General features: G+C 37.1%; 4 protein-coding genes across 5 annotated transcripts; 3 read left to right on the top strand and 1 right to left on the bottom strand.

The window, feature by feature from the left end:
* The first annotated feature begins 3,109 nt into the window (after positions 1–3,109).
* LOC109001606 lies at positions 3,110–3,649 on the top strand. Its single transcript, XM_018978957.1, has one exon. The coding sequence runs from the start codon at positions 3,110–3,112 to the stop codon at positions 3,647–3,649; it is 540 nt and encodes a 179-aa protein (XP_018834502.1).
* Positions 3,650–4,604: 955 nt separating this feature from the next.
* On the bottom strand, positions 4,605–7,196 carry LOC109001664 (protein YLS3). 2 transcript variants are annotated; one of them, XM_018979031.2, is made up of 4 exons: positions 6,710–7,196; positions 6,528–6,623; positions 6,246–6,390; positions 4,605–4,846 (listed from the first exon to the last, which is right to left on the bottom strand). In XM_018979031.2, exons 1-3 carry the CDS (start codon positions 7,137–7,139, stop codon positions 6,251–6,253), a joined length of 666 nt encoding a protein of 221 aa, XP_018834576.1. In that variant the 5' UTR covers positions 7,140–7,196; the 3' UTR covers positions 4,605–4,846; positions 6,246–6,250. The 2 variants fall into 2 exon arrangements, with proteins under 2 accessions (XP_018834576.1, XP_035540870.1); XM_035684977.1 differs by lacking the exon at positions 4,605–4,846 and having other exon boundaries at positions 6,051–6,390; positions 6,710–7,195.
* A 3,506-nt stretch (positions 7,197–10,702) lies between these two features.
* LOC109001663 (GPI mannosyltransferase 2) lies at positions 10,703–15,381 on the top strand. Its single transcript, XM_018979030.2, has 8 exons — positions 10,703–11,174; positions 11,291–11,396; positions 11,717–11,809; positions 11,899–12,094; positions 12,571–12,749; positions 13,193–13,440; positions 13,726–13,895; positions 14,910–15,381. Exons 1-8 carry the CDS (start codon positions 10,841–10,843, stop codon positions 15,066–15,068), a joined length of 1,485 nt encoding a protein of 494 aa, XP_018834575.1. The 5' UTR covers positions 10,703–10,840; the 3' UTR covers positions 15,069–15,381.
* A 2,869-nt stretch (positions 15,382–18,250) lies between these two features.
* LOC109001607 lies at positions 18,251–18,763 on the top strand. The gene has a single exon (XM_018978958.1). It carries the CDS (start codon positions 18,251–18,253, stop codon positions 18,761–18,763), a length of 513 nt encoding a protein of 170 aa, XP_018834503.1.
* The last annotated feature ends 3,817 nt before the right edge of the window (positions 18,764–22,580 follow it).

Below are 22,580 nucleotides of genomic sequence, written 5' to 3'. Positions count from 1 at the left end.
TACCCTCAATGGCATATTTCAACCCAAGTGACTATGCCCATTGATGGTAAACAATGGATTTTTACAGGATTTTATGGGAACCCAATGACTACAAAGAGGGAAGATAGTTGGGCAGGGAAGGGGCAGACTTTACCAAAGAAAGATTGGATAGGTTTTTTGGTAACATGGAATGGCTAGATATTTTTTAACACTTTTCAGTGTCTACTTTGGCTGCTAACTATTATGATCACAAGCCTATTTTGCTTTCATTGAGTCCAACTAACTTTTTTGTTAGTAGGAGCAAACCTTTCAGATATGAGGCTTGTTGGGCTCAGCATATAGGTTGTATTGATGCTGTCAAAGAAGCATGGAAGTCCATGAGATGTTGTAGGAATTTGCTCTCTGGTGTTACCCAAGTCTCGAAAAATGTCAGGTAAATATGAAACAATGGAGCAAAGCTTTTCAGAAAGGGTAGACTAAGCTTATATCAACTTAGCTTGAGAAATTGAAGAATTTACAAGAGGCTAACGATGGAAGATTTAATCAGGACATCAGTAATTTGCATAAACATACAAATGCACTTCTTGAGGAGGAACACATTCTATGGAAACAAAGCGCTAAGCAAGCTTGGCTAAAGGATGGTGATAGGGACACAAAGTTCTTCCACAAATGTGCAACTTAAAGGAAGAAGACAAATACCATATCTATTATTACTAACAGGTATGGTACCACATCCTCAAATTATGAATTTATAAGTCATACATTCCAAGATTTTTTTCAGAATTTGTTTTCTACCTCTAATCCAAAAGACATTGATATCTGTATTAGTCCCTTACATAATTCTGTAACTGAGGATATGAATGCAAGTCTATCTAGAGAATTTTCTGAGCTATAAGTTAAGGAGGCAATTTTTTCGATTGAATGCTCTTGGATCTTCTAGACTAGATGGTTTTCTAGTTGGTTTTTACCAAAAACATTGGGAAGTTGTGGGGCCTGATATCTGTGAAACAGTCTTGAAAGTTCTTAATTGTGGAAGCTGGACACATGGTCTCAATGAGACTTTTATTGCTCTAATACCAAAAAAGAAGAGGCCATCCTTTATTTTTGACTTCAGACTAATAAGTCTGTACAATGTTTTTTATAAAATTATAGCAAAGGTGCTGGCAAATAGATTGAAAAAGGTTCTTCCAGGTCTGATCTCAACAACTCAGAGTGCAGTTATTCTAGGTAGGCTCATTTCAGACAATGTTATTATTGCTTTTGAAGCCTTACATACTATGAAGTGCTTTATGAAAGGAAGATAATGTTATATGGCACTCGAATTAGATATGAGCAAAGCCTATGATATGATTAAGTGAAATTTTTGGAGGCAGACATGAAGAAATGAGATTTGCAAGAAGATGGATTGACCTGATTATGCAATGTGTATCAACAGTTTCTTATTCTATCCTTTTAAATGGCACACCTCAGCAAAGTTTCAAACCTACAAGAGGCATTAGGCAGGGTGATCCCCTATCACCCTACCTTTTTATCATATGCTCTAAGGCACTTAGTTGCTTATTAAACAAAGCTGAAAGGGATGTTATTCTCACTGGGCTTAAACTAGGAAGACACCAAGTTTCAATCAATCATCTGTTTTTTACAGATGATAGTCTCTTGTTTTGTAAAGCTAATTACATTGAGTGGAGCAGGTTGGCAATGATATTGGATCTATATGAAAAAGCTTCGGGTCAGAGGTTCAACAATGATAAGACTTCACTATTCTTCAGCAGTAACACAAGACAAGAGCCAAAAGATTTGATCACTCGAGCTGCAGGAGTTCAAGCTACTTCTTCTTATGAAAAGTACCTGGGATTGCCTGCCACTGTGGGCAGATCTAGAGCCAACTCATTTAGGAGTATTATTGACAAAGTTAAGGCTACATTGAGCAACTGGAAAACTCAGTTTCTATCTAAAGCTGGTAAATAGGTGTTGATTAAATCCACTATCCAAGCTATACCTGCTTATTGCATGGGTCTTTTGAAATTACCAAAAAACGGTTTATTAATCAACTGAACAAAGCTGTTAGGAGCTTTTGGTGGGGTCAACAGGTTAATGGGAGAAGATTCATTGGATCAAGTGGGATCATATGAGGAAGTTTAAGAAGATGGGGGGCCTTGGCTTTAGGGACTTTGAAGATTTTAATTCAGCCATGTTGGCTAAACAATGTTGGAGGGTACTTAAAAATCCACATTCATTGGCTGCTTAGGTTCTTAAAGCAAAATATTTTCCACATGCCAATTTTCTTCAAGAAAAGTTGGGAAGTAGACCTTCTTATGTCTGGCAGAGTGTTCTGGTTGCAAGACCTTTGTTAAATGATGGTCTTTTTTGGAGAATAGGAAATGGAGAACATGTTTGTATTTGAGATGACAAATGGATTCCTCGGCCTGTTACTTTCAAGATTTAGAGTTCAATAAGATATCTTCAGTCAGATACTAAGGTTTCAGTTCTCATAGAGCATTCCACAAAACAATGGAATATTACACTAGTGCATGCCATATTTTCAGAAGAGGAAGAATATATTATCAAGACTATTCCACTTAGTTCTTGCCAAAGCCTTGATAAACTTATATGGAGATGCACCACAAATGGTTTGTTCACTGTAAAGAGTGCATATCATTTAAGAATTGCAAGCAAAACTCAACAGCAGGTTCGATATTCTAATTCCTAGTCTCCTTCAGAACCTTAGACTAAATTATGGAGTCTCAATGCTCCTCAAGCTTGCAAGACTTTTTTATGGAGGGCATGTCAAGAGGCTCTGCCTACTAAAGTAAATCTGTTTAGAAGGAAAGTGGTGGAGGAGTCGAATTGTCCAATTTATGAGCATTACTTTGAAACAGCCATGCATGCTTTATGGGATTGCATTTCGGTTAGAGATGTTTGGGAGCATTGTTCTACGTGTTTTCAAAAACATAATTCTCAAAGTTCTACTTTCAAAGCATTTATGGAGTAGCTGTTTGGAGTGTTTGATCAGAGTTTAATTGAAGAGTTTGCTATAACTGCTTGGAAAATCTGGGCAAGAAGGAATAAGTTTATTTTCACAGGCTTGTTTTCTCATCCCAATCAGTTAGTGCAACAATCTATTTCATTAATGAATGAGTTTAAACAGGCAAACTGCAGAACTGAAACTTCTCTAACAAATACAAATCAAGCTCAATCAACTTGGCAGGCTCCACCTACAAATTCTCATAAGATCAATTGGGATGTAGAAGTAGATAAAGTCAATTGCAAGGCTGGTTTTGGAGCCATTGTTCGTGACTGGGAAGGATCTGTGATAGGCACAATGAGAAGGAATTATGACTTATACCTTGATCCTATGCTAGTCGAGACCATTGTTGCATTTTATGCAATAAAATTCTGTGAAGAGCAAGGCTTCAAGAATGTTATATTGGAAGGAAATTCTCTGCTAGTTGTTGATAAGATTCAAAAGCAACAAGTTGATGATACTTCTTGTGGAATGTTTATAGCAGAAATTCTAGATATTTTGGCAGGTTTTGAAAATTGGTCAGTGAACCATGTTGGGAGGGATTGTAATAAGGCATTTCATGTTTTAAGCAAATATGCTTTGGGGGTTTTAGGAATCAAAATTGATCTCCATGAGATTCCTACTTGTATTCTCCCTTATTGTTGATGAATAAAGATATGATTTTCTTTAAATAATATATATATACTTGAAGGCCTTTACATCACATATCATCTACGTGGCATAATTTGATTCGAAAGATAAATTTTAATATTTGAATCTTACACATCAAATTATGTTTTGTGGATAGTATGTTGTGTAAATGTCTTGAAATAACACTTTTCTTGGTATAAACATCCTTATGGCTCACAAAAGTTATATTTAAATACAAATACTTTTTTACTTGTATATTTAGAAATTATGAAAATGAAAAACAAAGAAATGTTTTAAAAAAATATGTATTAACAAAGTAGATAAAATAAAATAAAATAAAATAAAATAATTTATTATTATAGAGGAGATGGCTAATCCAAAATTCTGGGTGGGTAAACAAAATGCAAAAAGAGGTATATTAGTTAAAACAAGCCTAGATTTTTTTGCAAAACTAATGCCAATGCCCTTAAGATCGGATTGTAGACAAATAACAAGTTTAGAAGCACTACTCTGTACTATTTTGGGCCGTTGATTGAAAACTCATTTTCTCTTTGATTAAGGAAAGCGTAAACATAAAATGATAGGTAACTTCGGATGAACTCTTGTAAGTTGTCAAATACACTCACTCGGGAGTCTAACGTGAACACGACACGTAATCATAGGATTAAGGGTGCACATAATTAGGTTCAGTAAATTCAAAGAGAAAAATACAAAAGAAATAACTAAAACATAAATTTCATAAACTTAGTTCTCGCATTATCTTTTGCTAGAAATTAGGTTTTGAGCTGAAAACATTGCATCCATTTTCAGTTTTTCTATGACTTTTGCATATTATCCAACGATGGGACGGAATAGAATGTTTGTGTTCTCTTTTTTGATCATTCATTTTTTATGATTCAAACGGGTTAGGACCCAACATGATCCAAATATATAAACAGCTCGTGTCGGGTCAATCTGTGAAACATGCATGTCGGGTTGGGTCAAGATGATTGACCTGCTTACTTATTTGTATTGGATTCGTAGCAATTCAAAGTTACTCGGGATGGAATCTAACATGATAGGACCAAATTGACAATAATCAGGATTAATTTGAGGTTGTCCATCACTAGAACCGTAAGGACAAAAGAGAAATTTCGCAGGAGTATAAAGCTCTCCTATGAGCAAACCGAGTAGGTCTTGGCTCTCGGCCAAACCAGGATTTGTTCTCTCCAGCTGCAAGGTGACAAAGTTGCCCGCGTTAATGGATGGTGATGTCTTAAAATTGATAAGAAAAAATAGATTTTATTATTCATTTTATATCTTAATATTCTTTTTCACGTGTGAACCAGACTCTCTCTTAAAGGATGATTCAATACGTAAAATATTTAATTAAATAAAATAAATTATAAAATTAGAGTTTGAACTCAAAATTTTTACTCTAATATCACGAAGAAAGTAAGAATCGGTCTTGATTTTTAGTATAAGAAATCTCACACATTACATAGTCATGGTCATAGTTCATATATATACATAGCACAGGAAAGGACATACTATTACAAGCAGTAATTTAGTTGTACAAGAAAGGAAATATGAGAGGCCATTTTTTTTATTTTATTTTTAAATATGAGAGGCCATACTTTGGAAGTATTCGTTAGAGATGATTTTTAGGAGATATGTTCAATGAACAGATTTTGTATAGAATCCATCTGTACAATGATCAAGAAGAGTGGTGCCATGATATGTGGGATCTAAATTAGGTAGGAAAGTGTCGTTTGAAGAATGAGCTTGACCACAAGACTTGTTAAGTCTAAATTGTTTTAAGAAAAATCATCATTTTTATACACCACATATCATATTTTTTTTATTATTTTTTTTTTCTTACCAAATATATGGTATATGGATGATAAATATAAAAATTTCATTAGTTTAAAAAAATAAAAAAAATTAAAAGAAAAAAAAAAATAACAATAATGTGTAGTGTGTGAAGATGATGAGTAGTATACAAGATGATATACAAAAGGTAACACCTGTTTAGAAAAAAGAAATGGAAACAAGAAATTTATGAAAATCGAGGCTACGAAAATTTACAGCTGTGGCCCATAAAAAAAAAAGAGTGATGACAAAAAATAATCAAAATTCTTCTAATGAAGACTCCTTATATTCAAACGTCCATTCATTTCGCTCATTCCAGTGCAGAATCTCTTTGGAATTTAAGAGCAATGCTACACAACCTCCCCAACCTCCACACATCATCTTTTTTTTAAATATTTATATTTTTTAATATTTTTTTTAAATTTTTTTTTGAGTTTATTTTTTTTAAAATAATTTTATTTTCTTATTCATTATTCATATATTAAAAATTTGATGAAAGAAAAAAATAATAAAATTTAAAAAATGTGTGGTGTGTGGAGGATGGGAGGTTGTATAGATTTTTTCAGAATTTAAATAGTTTGAAAAAAACAACACACTGTGACACTGATCATAGTATTGAAATTACTCCTTGTGGGCCTCTTACATATCAAATGTAGTTGGAAATACATAAAAAATAAATTCTAGACACAAAAAGAGGGATCCAGCACGATATACCCGTGACAATATAAGGATACAGCAATGATCAGTATAGGGGGCCTACCAAACTTAAAACGGTGGGTATGGTGTGAAAAACCATAGCAGAATTCCACAGACGATCTCTGCTCCCAACCACATCTTTCCCACTCGGCCACCATCGCTTTTTTCTTCAGCACTACTTGATCCATTGCCGGTGGAGTTCCCTTTAACTTAAAAGATCAAAAGGAGACAGATTAATAAAAAAGAAGAAGAGGAAGATACATAGCAAACATACAAGAGTATATATATAATTCATGGGTAAAAATCAACAAAAGATCAAATTATAGACAAGAATAAAAGTGACTACCACTGGCAACCGTTGCCGTACTGCTCCCTTTGGTGCTGTTTGAGTGTCCCTCGAATATTTTAGCCTCCGTTGAATTAGGTGACAAATGCAGAAGGGCTGAATTCATCACCAATATTGTAAGCAATCAATTGGGTTGCAAAGAAAATAGTAAAAATGCGTATGTGTGTGTGGATAATACTCACAAACACACTCGGATATGTTAGAGGGTGCATGACAGGCGTTAGGGAGTCCCAGTGCGAGAGTTGCGTTTATCTTGAGGCCAAGTTTGGGATCATCTCTGTCCTTGATTAGGACGCACAAGCATTTCTTGCTCTTCTCAAGGACTTGCTTGATTCCGGTGCAACAGTCTAGGGTGGGAGTTTTGGCATCGCCACCGACGTAAGGAAGACATGTGGCGAGACCGACTAGTTGATCTGCACATTCTGCTCTATCTTGGTCCAAGTTTGAGCTTGCAAAGCCAAGAAGCAGCAGCAGCAGCGGCAGCAAGGTGTATGAGAATTCCAAAGGAGCGTTATTGGAGCCCATGTTGATGTGTAGAAAGAGGTAGACAAGGAGAGAGATGCTGTGTGTCTTTTCTGCTTTGGTTGTGGCTTTATTGAATATGGGTAGCATGAAAAAAGGAGTTTGAATGGGAAAGTGGTGGGTGGTGTTAATTATTCTAAAGTCTCATTGGACACTTCACATGTGAAGGAGATGATTTGTCAGAGTCTGCACTGGCTGTACACAAAACTTACCTAAAATTAATATCTGTGTAGTTAAACAGCTAGGCATGTATATATTCCCTTGATATCTGAGAGCAGCTCTCTATTGAATGTGCTTGCTTTTATTTTGGTATGCCTTGCTCGAGTTCGAATCGTTTTATGATTAGTGCTAGAATTTCTTGTCACCTTGGTTTCTGGATTTGAGTATACTTGTAACAGTCAAGGTGTGCAGATTACTGAGATCTATCTACTCCATTCCTCCTAACAAGTGAACGATTACTGAGATTTAATACCCTATCTCCTAACAAAAAGTATCCATTTTGATCATCTAGATCCAAAAGTACACTGGATAACTTGGATAATAAAAGGGCGTACTACTCAATTGTCCTGTGTGTGGCTTTCTTAAGATAACAGCATAGAGACAAAGAAGCATTTCTCTATTATATTCAACCAAAGAAGAAACAGCTACTTTGTTCTGGAAACCCGTGATCAAATTTGAATGAATCCGTGATAATTTGGATCAATCCGTGATTGCCTACAGATTAATAATGGTGTCTGGGTCCAATTTTGTCTCCCACTGTTATTTAACAAGTACAGAACAAAAACATTCTCCATTTTACTCATGATGCTCTACTAATTGGCTGCGTTTGGGTGTTGAGATGATCTCAAATAATCTGAGTTGTTCAATAGTATTTTGTGGGCTCCATTGAGATGTATTTGACTGTATGAAATATGTTGAAATATGTTTAACTTTTTATAAAAGGTTAAAAAAGTAGTTGATCCCATCAATAATTAATTTGAGATAGGTTAAACGCCCAAACATGCATGTTCCATTGTCATTCCGGGTTCAAGGAATCTTTAAGGGCATTGGACTTTGCAGCCATTTTTGAAATCTGGAAACAATGCTCCATCAATGCCATCCCACGAAATATGCAGAACACATGATGATATAATGATAACAAATTTAAGACTGTTAGAGCTATACCTTCTCAACCACAAAGTTTATTCAACTCGGGACCCAACTTGAAATGGACAATGCATGTAACTAAAACACACACCTATGCAAATTAGAAAGATAATAATTATAGTCATAGAGTGTATAAGCGCCGCACATTCATTTTAAATGCATTAATATGCAACCTGTCACTGTATATAGCATTAATGTGCAAATTATCAATGCATTTTGTAAATAATTCTCTAAGCAGCTTTAAATGCTAAATGGTCCAGACTCTTCCAAGAAACGTGGTCATAGGAACTAGTATCTGTCAAGGATGGAGATGGGAAATCAAAAGAAACTATTGCCAAGAGAGAGAACAAAAATGGAACCCAGAAATTCTGGATTTGTATTACCCTGATTATGTGCATCAAACGAGCTATGCTCATACAAGAGTCAAAGCTGTTAATAAATTAATTTAAGAAATTCTACAAATCACAAAAAAAAAAAAAAAAAAAAAACCCTGCTAATTCTTCTTATAGTTAAGTTAAAGTGAAAATTGATGGAAAAACGGGGCATATGGGGCAATATATGCCTCTTTAATACTAAAGAAAACATCTCATCGAATGGAAGCAATAATATTAAATTTAAAGGAAAAAAAATGAGAGATAAAAGATAGAGTTAGAGTATGAATTAAAATTTAAGATCATTAAATTATTTAAAACTTGATGGAAAAAGGGGTGAATTTAGTCTTCTAATTAATATCTCAACACTTTAGGAGGCAATTTAATTTCCGACCACACATCTTAAAGAGCACGTGTCCGTATTTATCATAAACACAAGTTGGGGGGGGTGTTGTATGCCACACTGTAATCGGGAGCGGATGGGGATCATAATTATAATGCATCTCCCCACCTAATTTTTTTATTTTTTTTATTTTTTTTTTCGGTCAACCATATTATAGATATATAAAACAGTTACAAGACACAAAAGATAATAGGGTGGGAGGCCTCAACATTCATTTCAAACCAGCTAGTATAACAAAAAAAAAATAGAGGAATCTGGGGCTATACAGGGACTATAATACTACAACTGGAAGTTGCAGTGTATGGATCTATGCTGCATGTCGCTTGTCTGGATTGATTGAATGAGACTTTCGCTACATTTTTCCCACGATCCCTTGGTTAGGATGAACGAAAACATAGGAAAAGAGCAAGCAAGAGAAGCATCAAATTGCCGGTGGGCGACCTCGCTTGAGGACCACGCGCCACACAAGGATAGTGGAGGTTGGTTGGATTTAAGAGATCTGAGGCTGCTGACTCCAAAAATGCTGCGCGTGATGGTACCAGACTTGCGTTGGTGTGGCAGTGGGTGAGATCCACACGCGATTTGGGCTACGCTTGAGATGCATGCACCACTCTTTTCAACAGTTTTCTTCTGCCATCCGATAAATCGGCATCCAATGAGTCTTGCATGGTAGTCGTGGGTGGCTGGAAAGCAATAGATCAACACTTCTCTGTGCTAAGGTAAAAAAACCAAGGAAAAATTGAGAAAAACACGATAGAACAATAACTAGACTATACAAACATGAGGAGGTATAGTCCCCTTTAGTACTCTTCACACCTTTGGAAAGACAATGTAAGATTTTTTGGACCTTCTTTGGAGAGCTTTTTAGCTGGAAAGATAAAACAAAAGCTTCGCTTGTCCCCTTTAGTACTCTCCACATCTACTACTACTACTAATAATTAATTTAAAAAAAAATTCTATTTATAAGCTGGTATGGAGGACAAACTCTTCTCATTATTGACTTGATATGATATGATTTATAAGAAAAGTTAAGAATTAAACTTCTTGTAAATCAAATCTTGCCATGTGAAACAGTATAGATGGTGTATCTTTACCATCGGCTTGTGAATAAAAAAACTCTTTATGAAATTTACTAATACCAGTACTTATTTGTTACTTCTTGAGCTGTGGGCCTCCATCATGTAGCTAATTCTTGAAATGGTAAGTATGAATGTAGCATTAGAAACTGTGACTACTTCACACAAGTTGCATGTTTTTTAATTGAATTGTCTTTTTTCATAAACTAACACTTTTTTTTTTTTTTCATTTACAACCCTAATTATCTAAATTTTAAGTAAATTACTTATATATATATATATTTAAATTTGCGCATTCGATTAAAATTTGACCTTTAAGATTGTGTGGTGTGATCAGTTTTTCATTTATATGGATGGTTTGATCCTACTGATAATAGAAATTGAAAAATATAAATAATTTAAGGTGGAATAAATTGGAATTTCAGATAATTTTGAATTTCAAGTAATAAATAGATAATAGTTTTAGGATGAAGAGTGTATAGTACGCAGTCAAATAGAAAAGGCTAATGGAAAGGCCACCCAAACGGAAGGAAAAGAGCATAAGGCCCAAATGTTCTGGTCCAACAAGCGCCAAATAGCCCGTAAAAATGTGGATGCGAGAGATTCAAAGCCCAACACAGGGGCCCGAGTCTAGTGACATTGGTAGCTAGGTTTTTTTTTTTTTTTTTAGGGAGACTGTCCATTGTTTTCCATGGCTGCCAAGGTGGTGGCTACTGATAGACCTAGAGGCCATAGTCATACTCCTAGTGCTCATTCGTAGTTCTAAAAAGTTCAGCAACGGCTCTCCGCCCCCACATGACGATCACCCCCACATTTGGCTCTAAGCGCCACCAATCACTGGTCCTTAGATCGTCGATCCTCTCCAGGCTTCTCCTTTTAGCTCTCACCATCGTCTGGCGCACACTCCTCACCCCCTACGACACCTCCGCCCCACTCAACCCTTCCTGCCTCGCCCACCATCACGATCCCCCACCGATTCTCTTTCCCTCTGTGGCCTCCGCCGTCGAACGCGGCGTCGTGTGGGACTCCGTCCACTTCCTCCGCATCGCCCACTGCGGCTACGAATACGAGCAGTCCTACGCCTTCCTCCCTCTCCTCCCCCTCACAATTTCCTTCCTCTCTCGCACGGGTTTGTGATGTTCATTTCCTTAATTTTACTTCGACTTCTTTTCCCCTTCGATTCCGAAGATAATGATCTTGTTTTATCATCATTTTATAAAAACTAAGCTATTTTTTTTCTTTCAGTATTTGCGCCGTTGGTACCTTTAATCGGATATAGAGCGGTGCTGGGGCTGTCCGGCTATGTGATCAATAACGTGGCGTTTGTCTTCGCGGCGATATACTTTTACAAGTGAGTTTAATTTACTTACATTTGTTTCTTTGAAAGCGTTTCTTCTTCTTCTTTTTTTTTCCTCGTATAAGAATTTCATTTTTTTTGTCATATATATATATATGTATGTGAATTGTAGTTCAAATTAATCCGTGTGATTTTTCTGTGTATAGGTTGATGTATAAGTCATTGGATTATTAGGATATTCAATTGCCTAGACTCAAATTTAAGTACTCTGCCCGTGAAAGTCTACTACATGCATGGTTTCTTCACATTGATATCTGTTTTTATCCCTCCTCTGATTGCTTGTTGTTTTTCTCGTTCTCTTTTCATGCTTACAGGCTTTCAGTTATTATTTTGAAGGATTCTGACTCCGCATTGCGGGCTTCCATCTTGTTTTGCTTCAATCCTGCATCGGTATTTTATTCGGCGATGTAATGTTCTGGCCCATTCTATTGAAGTCGATTTTTGAAATAAATGATGAATCTAAGTGTAGCTGTTATTCTTGCCCCTGTTATGACAGATACTCAGAGAGTCTGTATGCCCTGTTTTCTATTGGAGGGATATACCACCTGGTAACAGGTGGAAATAGTATTGCCGTTCTTCTGCTTGCTCTCTCTAGTTGTGCCAGGTCTAACGGAGTGCTTAACGCGGGCTATTTTTGTTTTCAGACGCTACATCGAGCTTATGATGCTGTATTTGTCAAAAAACATGCTTATGTGAGATACTGTGTTGTTTCTCTGACATATATTTTCTGTCTATAGTTGAGGCTATTCTTTCTTTTCTTTGAATAAGATACCGGCTCAAGCAACCAAATTTTTTGAATCCGACTCCTACAAAACAAGTTTGCATGTTTGACTGTTCTAGTCTTGACATATGCATATAATCATTTTACATTCACCCACTAAGGTCTAAAGAAAACTCATGAAACGATTTGTTCATGCCTCTCAATAGACTTTTTTGGCTCTATCACAAGTGGAAACAGTAGTTCTTGTCAGCCAAAAGCATCCACCATGTTAGACCAAGAAATCAATTGATCAAAGGTTATTTTGTTTATTCTTTTATGTTTATCAAGAAAGAAAGTCTGAGATCGTTGATTTGAAATTACTCCCTTTTTTGTGCAAGGCTATGTTCAGTTTTTTCATTGATGCATAGGGCAAGATGGTGATTTTGGTAATTCTTATTTCTATTCCAGTTGGCGGTACAGGTCCTTATTTCTGGTGCTTTGCGCTGCATATGTATTTTCACTCCATTTATTGCGTTTCAAGCATATGGATACTACAATATATGTCTAGGACATTCCATAGATGAAATGAGTCCCTGGTGCAAAGCAAGATTACCTCTTCTGTACAACTATATTCAAAGTCATTATTGGTATGCTCATCTTTTTTTCTAGTGTTGATGGGTTTTCACCTTGCCAATCGCCTCATCGCTTTTTATGCAGCTGTAACGCTTGAAACTCTTTTACCTATCATGCAGATAGATGGGTGATAGATTTAAAATTTTCCTTTTGCTTGTTGAGACTTGTTTTACAGAAATATCTCGAAATGAATGCTTGTTTCACTGGGAGCATCATCAATTCTTTCAGATCTGTTCTGACCCTCATAAAATTTATTGCCTTCTCTAGCTTTCAGAAAAAAAAGGGTTATTTTTTTAATTCCTTGTAACTTGCAGCAGTGAACTACCTCTCTATGCATATTTAAATTCTCTTTCTGTTATTTCTTGTAATATTATTATTTTTTAAATAATAAAAGACAAACGAGACATTTATATATATAAATATTATTATACACACTGATGGTTTCTTTTGATGCCAGGGGGGTAGGTTTCTTGAGATATTTTCAGCTGAAACAGTTGCCAAACTTCTTACTCGCATCTCCTATATTGTCTTTGGCACTTTGTTCGATTGTCTATTATGCAAAGTCAAGGCCTGAAATTTTTTTCTCACTGGGCTTTCTAGCTTCTGTTGAGGAAAAGAATTCTTCAGCTGTGCTTTTCTCTCTGGAGACAGTTCAAAGATCAAGTATTGCCCGCTTTCCAGATAAATCTTCTTCTAAGATTCAAGGTATTACTAAAAACAAATTGTGTTTCTTGACACTGATTGACTTACGCTTTCATTGTAGGGAATCTATCATACATCAAATCATGAATAGTTAAAGTCACTGTCTAGATAACCAGTTGGTCCTATCTTTAGACATTTATTTTGGTCTCTTTCTATTGAGTGCCCAGAAGCGTACTTGTATTTTTTCATTTTTAGTGGTCGACTCATCCTAATGTATTCTTTAGAGGCGTGATCCTTTATTTTTCGTTATGATGAACAACATTTACAGCCAATGATTGCTTGCAACAGGGCATCACAATCTTAGACAGCGGAAGCATATGACTAGAGGGGATCCTGTTGCTCTCCCACTGGAAAATGATTCATTAGCAAAGCTGGGATACTTGACTGTCTCTTGTCTCCCATTTATTCTGCAATTGGCATTTATGGCAGCCACAGCATTTTTTGTCATGCATGTGCAGGTTAGACTCATTCATCTGTTAACTTTGATTATTGTCTTTGATCTGTTGAAGATTATACCCTTTTTAAATCGGCCTTACTAATTTATTTTGCACTGGTTGCTTTCTCGTGTTGGTTCAACTTAGTTTTGAGCATATAAAGGGTATGCTTGCTGATAATCATATGGAGGTCTGTGGGGGTTATGTCTACAGCTTCATAGGTTTGGAAGTAGGACTAGATAACCAGTGCTGAGTTTCATCTCTTTGCTCACTAGAAAGTTGACCTGCTATATGTGGTTATCTATTGGGTGCCCAAGAGAGGTGTACAGCCACTTGATCGATTTATGTTCCCCTATTAGAATAACAAAAGAGAATGAACAAAAACACCTGAGTTCTACAAATTGAGCACTATTTTGCAAAGATATAGCCCACTTATAACTCTAGGAAACACTGACAAATACTTATAAAAAAATAAAAATGGAAACACTGACAAATAAATGCCTCTTTATTTCTTTATTTCTGTGAAGTACAAGATGCTTTCAAATAAGCTTGCATTTATTTGTTTATAGTTTGTGAAGCATGGAGTATTCCCAAATAAACTTCAAACTTACCTATCTGAAAAAAAAGAAAAAAAAAGAAACTGAAACTCTGCAACTGTATTCCAAGTGCTTTGTAATACAGGCCTTAGAACTACAATCTTTTAATCGGTGCGTATTTAAAAAAAAAAAAATCTTTTAATTGGTGTCTTCTGAAAGAAGCTTAACAATTTCGGTGATGTTGCCTTATAATCTTTTGTGAATAACAATCCCATTGTATGGATCCTTTGAAAATGTTGCTTGCTTGCTTATTTTCAATTAATAAAAACTTGCTTATAACAATCTGCTTTTGGACATACACTTGAGGTGCTGCACTCTGGTTCGTAATTAGAAGTATAAAGTAGTTCTTTGTTTTGCTTGTAGCTGTTTTCAAGTATATTTTAAATTTGCTGGATTGCCATTATTCGAAGATAGGGTTTTCCTGACGATTGGTTTTTGGCAGGTGGCTACACGCTTTTTGTCTGCCAGCCCTCCCCTTTATTGGTTTGCCTCAAATCTAATGGTACAACGTAGGAGATGGGCATATCTGATTTGGGCATACTCTGCAGCCTACATACTTCTTGGCAGTTTGCTATTTTCAAACTTTTACCCTTTCACATGATAAGGGCGGTAGTGGCCCTCTTACCTGTGGGCTAGGAGCTGGTCTAAATGTATTACACAATAAAGATCTCCCAACTGCAGGTCGTTTATCTACTACAGAAGCTACATGTCGTCCTGCAGTAAATCATAAATCTGGGCATGGTTGATGTTGTACATTTTATTCTTGTATTTCATTTCTCGAATATTCTTGTTTATTCCATAGATATTATTCTTATTTTCTGTTAGTTTGTTATGCTTGAGATGTATATATTCTCCTTGGTTGTACAGTGCTACAGTAATGAGAAACAGAGGAATATTCAAGCTTTCTTCATCTCCTTCGTGTGAAACTACTCTCTGCCCCTTTCTGTTTTCTCAAACCTAATATTGTAATGCCCCGTTCCCAGAGGTCCGGAGAGTTAACTCTTAATACTTAAAATCAACTTAAATAATACAACTATAAAGTCCAAAAATTCCATAAAACATTAATCCAGTTAATTAAACCAAATATCTAAGTTCCTTCATGGGGACAATAAAGAAAACCATAATAACATAAATTAAAAATTCTCCAAAACTCGAAATTATCCTTAACTCATCAGATAAAAAATAACCGAAAAATAAAATCAGTTTACTAATAACGACTCTCAAATAAACACTTGTACCCTCAAATACTTATTTCACTTCGATCATCACATCTTGCTAAAACTTCATATTCTTGTTCTCCAACTGAACCATCAAAATTATCTGAAAAATATATGGAGATAAGGGGTGAGTTATCAACAACTCAGTAAGCAGAGAACATATACCAGTGTATAAACATGAGCATTTACAGAAATCCGAATGCAGAACAAAATATTTTCATTTTCAGAGTGCGGAAGCAGAACATGTTATCAAAATATTAGAGCGAAGATTTAGAAATAATTTCATTCAAAATATTCTTTGGCATAGCATAAAAGATCATCATCATAATCAAAACATCATATCAGAACAGAGGCCATGTATAATCCCCGTGGTAAGGTTGTGCATCTGTGGATAGCGAAGCAGAACATGAAACACTCTGTCACCAAGGTGTGCACTCAAAACAGAGACCACTACTATAACCCGTGGCAGGGCCGTATCCACTATTATTACCCGTGGTTGGGCCATATCCACTATTATAACACGTGGTTGGGCTGTATCCACTATTGTAACCCGTGGTTGGGCCGTATCCACTATTGTAACCCGTGGTTAGGCTGTATGCCACTATTATCACCCGTGGCAGGGTCGTAACTGAATAGAACGGAAACAGAATCAAATTTAGAATCAGAGAGTCATGCCAAAGGTTTTCAGAAATCACGTCTTATCCAAACAGAGTATTGAACAAAAATTTTTGGGACAAAACAAAATCATATCACAACATAATTTATGCACAAATTTCATATTCGCTCTCATTTTCAAACTTTAGAAACAGAATGTCAAAAATAAGCTCATGTCTACACCAGTCATGATAGAAAATACTTTTTTTTTTAAACAGAATCTCATGGGTAATGCAGAACAAATAACTGAGGTAGTTCAAATTTCTTTTCATAACAAAACATGCAGATTTTACCTGGACTTTTTAGCTTTTCAGAATTTTCCTCAAAATGTCGAACAATTAACAATCGTCACCTATCAAATAATCAAGTACTTCCCGTAAATTTCCAATCAACCACTTATTTCGATATTTAATCCTAAACTTCTAAAATAACCTACTTAATTCCTCAAAACCTAAAATTTCATAACCTTAAAATTTATCATCTTTTTCTACAATCGCCACTGTCCAATTGATAACCTTGACTAAAAACATTTAAAAATCTAACTTATTTATTAATGAAAACAACTTATAAAGTTCAATACTAGATAATATAATTATCCCAAAATATTTTAAAGTAAACCATAACTATTATTAAATAGACTAAAACATATCTAAAATGTAAAAACAACATTACTCCAATATTATTTACTTTTAAAAAAAAAACTTTACTTAATAACATGTTAAAATAATTTTCTGTAATCATAATTAAATAACAGTATACTAATGCATAATAAAATATAAAAGCCCATTAATAAACATGTAGTAAAGGGCATTACGGTAGTTTCAATTAATTCCTTGAAAAGTAACCAAAACAAAACCTACGTAAAATGAATAACATGCACGGCGGAAGCTACCCAAGGGAAACCGAGGCACGCGTCGAGGGTGAGGTGCGACGGGGCTAACTGGAGGGACTGCGGTGGCGCGGCAGAAGAGCAGGAGCGCGGCGAAGCTTCCGTCGAGCAACGCTGGGCACTAGAGAAGGAGAGGGAAAAGTGAGCGAGAGAGGGTGGAGAGAAATGAGGGAGTAACCGAGGGAGGTACTCACCGCGAGGGACAAGGCGGAACTGAGGCGGCTCGAGGCTGACGGAAAAGTGACAACCGGCGGATTCTGTGGCTGGTCCGATAGTTTTCCCGACGTACGGTGGTGACTAACCGTATTAGTGGTGATGCTCTGTTTTTTAGAGGAGAAACAGAGGATTTTAATTCGGTAAAAGCATGGGTGGCTATTTCCCGTGGCTGTCGAAAGTGTTTTTCGAGGGTTGTTCTGGGCGTCGGTTTTACGTGGAGATGGAGGTTGGGGGAGGACAAACCGGGCAGCAGTGGTGACGAACACGTTTGGGCTTCCGTGAGGGTGTTGGACGGCAACGGGGATGGCTGAAAGGTGCAGAGAAGACTGTGGGAAACCGAGAGGAGAGGGAGAGAAAAATCACAAGAAGCGGCTATTCTAGGTTTTCGTCATGCACACTAGTGGTTGGTTACGGATGCAAGGTTGACGAGTGCTGAGTCGAGGGCTACAGGTTGCTGTTTGCGTGGGGAGGAGTTTCTAGCGACGGCAGTGTTGGGTAAAATCTCATTGCTTGGGAAAAAACATAAGCATCTATATATATGTGAGGTGAAACCCTAGAGAGACGAGAGAGACGTGTGTGCGCATGCATGCTGTGAACGAATGCGTGTGTGTATGCATGCAGTGCGACGGAAAAAATAAGCCGTGCGAAAAAAAAAAATATAGACGAAAAGAGAAGAAAACAAAAAAAAAAAAACATGCGGGGAGAATAAAAATAAATAAATAAATAAATGGCATAGATCTCCAAATAAATAAATAATAAAATAAAAAAAAAAATAAATAAAAAATCCACAGTCCAACTATACCAATCATGGATCCGGCTGTTACAAATATGGTATCCAGAGCCTCAAGAGCATCATCCATGGAGGATTCTCCCGATAGCTCAGACGATTCATCATCTTCCACGCATCTCTCTCTTCATTCCAACAAACTATCAAACACCTACAGTGCCTCAACCCGTTACCTAAACCTCACGAACCCTAACAATCCTTTTCGCCTAGACAATGGCGACAACCCAACCGTGATTTTAGTCACGGATTTCCTCACCAATGATAACTACATTACCTGGTCACGTGCGATGAGGAGGGCTATCCGCGCGAAGAACAAGTTGGGATTTATTTCCGGCTCACTTTCTCAACCCACTGACCCAAATGATCCTCTTCTTGATCTATGGAACTGCTGCAACGACATGGTAGTCTCTTGGCTACAAAATTCCATTTGTCCCTCCATCAGATCCAGCATCGCTTTTGTTGATGATGCTCGTGAGATCTGGATTGATCTTGAGGATCGGCTTGCTCATCAGAATGGCCCGCGAATCTACTAGCTCAAGAAGAACTTAGCTAGCCTTCTCCAAGAATCTGACACTGTAAGTGTTTATTACGGCAAACTAAAAACTCTTTGGGATGAATTGTTGATTTGTGATCCTATTCCTCTTTGCACTTGTGGCTCAATGAAAACATTATCCGATCGTTATCAACGTGATTGCATATTTCAATTCTTGATGGGCTTGTACGATAGCTATTCTCCTGTTCGAGATCAAATTATGTTGCTTGATCCCTTACCCCCACTCACCAAAGTCTTCTCCATAATTCAACAACAAGAACGCCATTACCAGATGGCATCCACCAACCCTTCCCCTGACTCCTTGTCCTTTGCAGTCAGAAAACCCTACTCAAACCCTACTAAAGCCTTCCCTCAATCCAAATCCAAGAAAGACAGAGCCTATTGTACTTATTGTAAAATCACTGGTCACACCTTTGATACCTGTTTCAAGGCTGGAAATGCTGAGCCACCTGTATGTTCCTACTGTAACATGTCTGGACACACAATGGAGAAATGCTATAAGCTTCATGGCTACCCACCTGGCCACAAATTTTTCAATAACACACAAAGTTCCTCTGCTCTTGCTGCTCAGTCTGCCTCCGAACCAGAGACTATCAGTGATGTTCAAGTGGGTCTCACTAAGACTCAGTACCAGCAACTTCTGGCTTTACTTCAACCTCGAGAACCCTCCATTGCTGTTCAGACTTCCGCTAATCAGATTCAGTCAAATTTTCATTCTACATCGACTCTTCACATCTCTGGTAAATCACTTTGTTTATCCACTAGCGCACAACCCACTTTCTCCACTACAAACATTTCTTGGATCATTGACACAGGCACAACAGACCACATGGTCTGCTGCCCCTCTTTGCTCACCTCCATCACAGCCTCTATCTCTCAATCAGTAGGCTCCCAAATGGAATTACTGTTCTCGTCACACACACTGGCACTGTTCAATTGTCATCTCTCATTTTCCTCAACAATGTTTTGTGTGTTCCCTCTTTCAAATTTAATCTGATCTCAGCTAAGAAATTGGTTGCTTCCCTCACATGCTGCCTAGTTTTTTTTTTTCTGATTTTTGTCTCATACAGGACCTTCTCTCATGGACAACGATTGGGAAGGGTGAAGTGAGGAATGAACTTTATTACTTGCTTAATACTGTTGTTTCTCCCTCTACTTTGGCCTCAACACTTTTGAAATTCAACAAAACTCTACCAACAACTTGTGTTTTACATTCTCATACTGTTACTGACCTATGGCATTGTCGCCTAGGCCATCTTTCATTTCCAGTTTTAAATATGATTGTAGATCCTATTGTAAAAGATCACATCAATATCATCAATACAAAACCATGTTATGCTTGTCCACTTGCAAAGTTTCATAGACTTCCTTTTCCTCACAGCAAGCATACAACAACCAGACCTTTTGAAATTATGCATTGTGACCTTTGGGGACCAAATTCAGTCCCTGCCTATGATGGTTCTAATTATTTTCTTACTATAGTTGATGACTTTACTAGAAGCACTTGGCTCTATCTTCTTCATACTAAAGCTGAAACCAGAAAAAGCATAGAATCCTTTGCCAATTTAATTGAAAATCAATTTGATTTCAAAATAAAAATTCTAAGAAGTGACAATGGCAAGAATTTCTCATGTACGATTTTTTCAACAGCAAAGGTATTATTCATCACACTAGTTGTGTTGCCACACCCCAACAAAATGGGGTTGTGGAACGAAAGCATCAACACATCCTCAATGTAGCTTGGGCTTTAAAATTTCAAGCCGGTCTTCCTCTTGAATTTTGGAATGACTGTGTTTTAACAGCCACATACCTTATTAATAGGACTCCTAGCCCTTTACTTAAAAATAAAATCCCTTTTGAACTTCTTTTTAACTCTCCACCATTATATTCTCATTTAAGAGTTTTTGGTTCACTATGTTTTGCCTCCACCTTACATCAAGGTAGGAAGAAATTTGACCCTCGAGGCAGCATGTGCATTTTTCTAGGGTACCCTTTTGGCAGTAAAGGTTACAAACTCCTTGATCTTGAATCAAGGACCACTTTTATATCTCGGGATGTTCTCTTTCATGAATCCATTTTTCCTTTCCAATCTTTACCTCATCCCTCATCCCTCATCCAACCCCTTTCCCACCCTTGTTTTTACTAAACCCTTACCTAATTCCCTTGACTTTCCCACCAATCCCCTAAATTTCAGACCTGTCACACCTCAACATTCTGCTCCTCCCATCCAAATCTCAGCCCCATCTCAAATTCCAGCCACATCTCAAAATCAGACCACCCCACAAACCTCATCTCAAATTCCTTCCAACTCTATCTCTCCTCTCTCCCCATTTCCTTCAACCTCCCCACATGTACCTAAACATCATTTTCCACCATCTAACCCCCCTCTCCGCAGGTCCACCAGAGTTAGAAGGGCTCCACAGTACTTGCAAGAGTTCCACTGCAACCAGACCTCACTTCCAGCCACTTCTCAGTTGCTGTCCGAGTCCAACATTGGTAATTCTTGTTCCCTTGCTCATTATTTAAATTACCAGAAATTCTCTCATTCGTTTACTGCTTTTTCTACTTCTATTTCAACCATCTCTGATCCCATTACTTACAAACAAACTGTGAAACACCCTGGATGGTGTAAAGCCATGGAAGGTGAACTCTTGGCCTTGGAACAAAACCAAACTTGGATCATCACTGATTTGCCTCTTGGGAAAGAGGCTATTGACTGCAAATATGTCTACAAGACCAAATTTCATGCTGATGGGTCTGTAGAAAGGTTAAAAGTGCGACTTGTGGCAAAAGGGTTCACCCAACAAGAAGGTATAAACTATACCGAAACATTTTCACCCGTAGCCAAGCTTGTTACTGTGAGGATTCTGCTCTCCATTGCTGCTGTCAAGGGCTGGTTCCTTTTTCAATTTGACGTCAATAACGCATTTCTCCATAGAGATTTGGATGAGGAGATTTATATGCGTAAATCACCCGGTTACACCAAAGGGAGTCCCAACCAAGTATGCAAGCTTCTCAAAAGCCTTTATGACCTTAAACAAGCTTCACGGCAATGGTATTCTAAATTTTCCTATTCACTTATTGCTTTTGGATTCCAACAATCTAAAGTTGATTACAGTTCTTTACTAAACTAGATGGAACTTCTTTCATAGTACTTCTAGTTTATGTAGACGATATTATCATTGCTGGAAATTGTTCATCCTCCATTGCCTCCCTTAAATGCTTTCTTAACACTCAATTTAAGATCAAAGACCTTGGTTGTGTGCATTATTTTCTTGGCTTGGAAGTTGCAAGATCTTTCAAGGGCATTCACTTGTGCCAAAGAAAGTATGCTTTGGACATTTTGGCTGATTCAGGGACACTTGGTAGCAAACCTCTTAAGTTTCCTCTTGAGCAGAATTTCAAACTTAGCAAGGATTCTGGTGTTCCTCTATCAGATCCGAGTACATATAGACGCCTTATTGGTAGATTGTTGTACCTCACAATCACTAGGCCTGATCTATGCTATGCTATCCATCTTCTAAGACAATTTATGAGTCATGCAACAACATCACACTTGGCCACAACACATAAGATTCTCAGATATATTAAAGCTGCTCCTGGTCAAGGCATATTGCTCTCATCCTCCTCTTCACTTCAACTTAGAGCATATTGTGATTTAGATTGGGCCTCATGTCCTGATACACGCCGTAGTGTCACTGGTTATTGTATATTTCTTGAAGTCTCTCTTGTTTCTTGGAAGTCAAAGAAGCAATTTGTTGTTTCTCGTTCCTCAGCTGAAGCTGAGTATCGCTCTA

This window comes from Juglans regia, chromosome 14 (genome assembly GCF_001411555.2).
Source record: "Juglans regia cultivar Chandler chromosome 14, Walnut 2.0, whole genome shotgun sequence".
In the NCBI taxonomy this organism is placed as follows: Eukaryota; Viridiplantae; Streptophyta; class Magnoliopsida; order Fagales; family Juglandaceae; genus Juglans; species Juglans regia.
Note: the sequence above shows the minus strand (reverse complement) of the source record. Positions and strands in the feature narration are given on the sequence as shown.

What these genes read in the sequence shown, in the direction of transcription:
- LOC109001606 (XM_018978957.1), top strand. Translation starts at nt 3,110, where the DNA reads ATGAATGAGTTTAAACAGGCAAACTGCAGAACTGAAACTTCTCTAACA.
- LOC109001664 (XM_018979031.2), bottom strand. Translation starts at nt 7,139, where the DNA reads ATGCTACCCATATTCAATAAAGCCACAACCAAAGCAGAAAAGACACAC. An exon ending in TAACATATCCGAGTGTGTTT is followed by an intron (nt 6,624 to 6,709) that starts GTGAGTATTATC and finishes TGATGAATTCAG; the next exon opens with CCCTTCTGCATTTGTCACCT. An exon ending in TACGGCAACGGTTGCCAGTG is followed by an intron (nt 6,391 to 6,527) that starts GTAGTCACTTTT and finishes TGATCTTTTAAG; the next exon opens with TTAAAGGGAACTCCACCGGC.
- LOC109001663 (XM_018979030.2), top strand. Translation starts at nt 10,841, where the DNA reads ATGACGATCACCCCCACATTTGGCTCTAAGCGCCACCAATCACTGGTC. An exon ending in TTCCTTCCTCTCTCGCACGG is followed by an intron (nt 11,175 to 11,290) that starts GTTTGTGATGTT and finishes TTTTTCTTTCAG; the next exon opens with TATTTGCGCCGTTGGTACCT. An exon ending in TATATTCAAAGTCATTATTG is followed by an intron (nt 12,750 to 13,192) that starts GTATGCTCATCT and finishes TTTTGATGCCAG; the next exon opens with GGGGGTAGGTTTCTTGAGAT.
- LOC109001607 (XM_018978958.1), top strand. Translation starts at nt 18,251, where the DNA reads ATGGATCCGGCTGTTACAAATATGGTATCCAGAGCCTCAAGAGCATCA.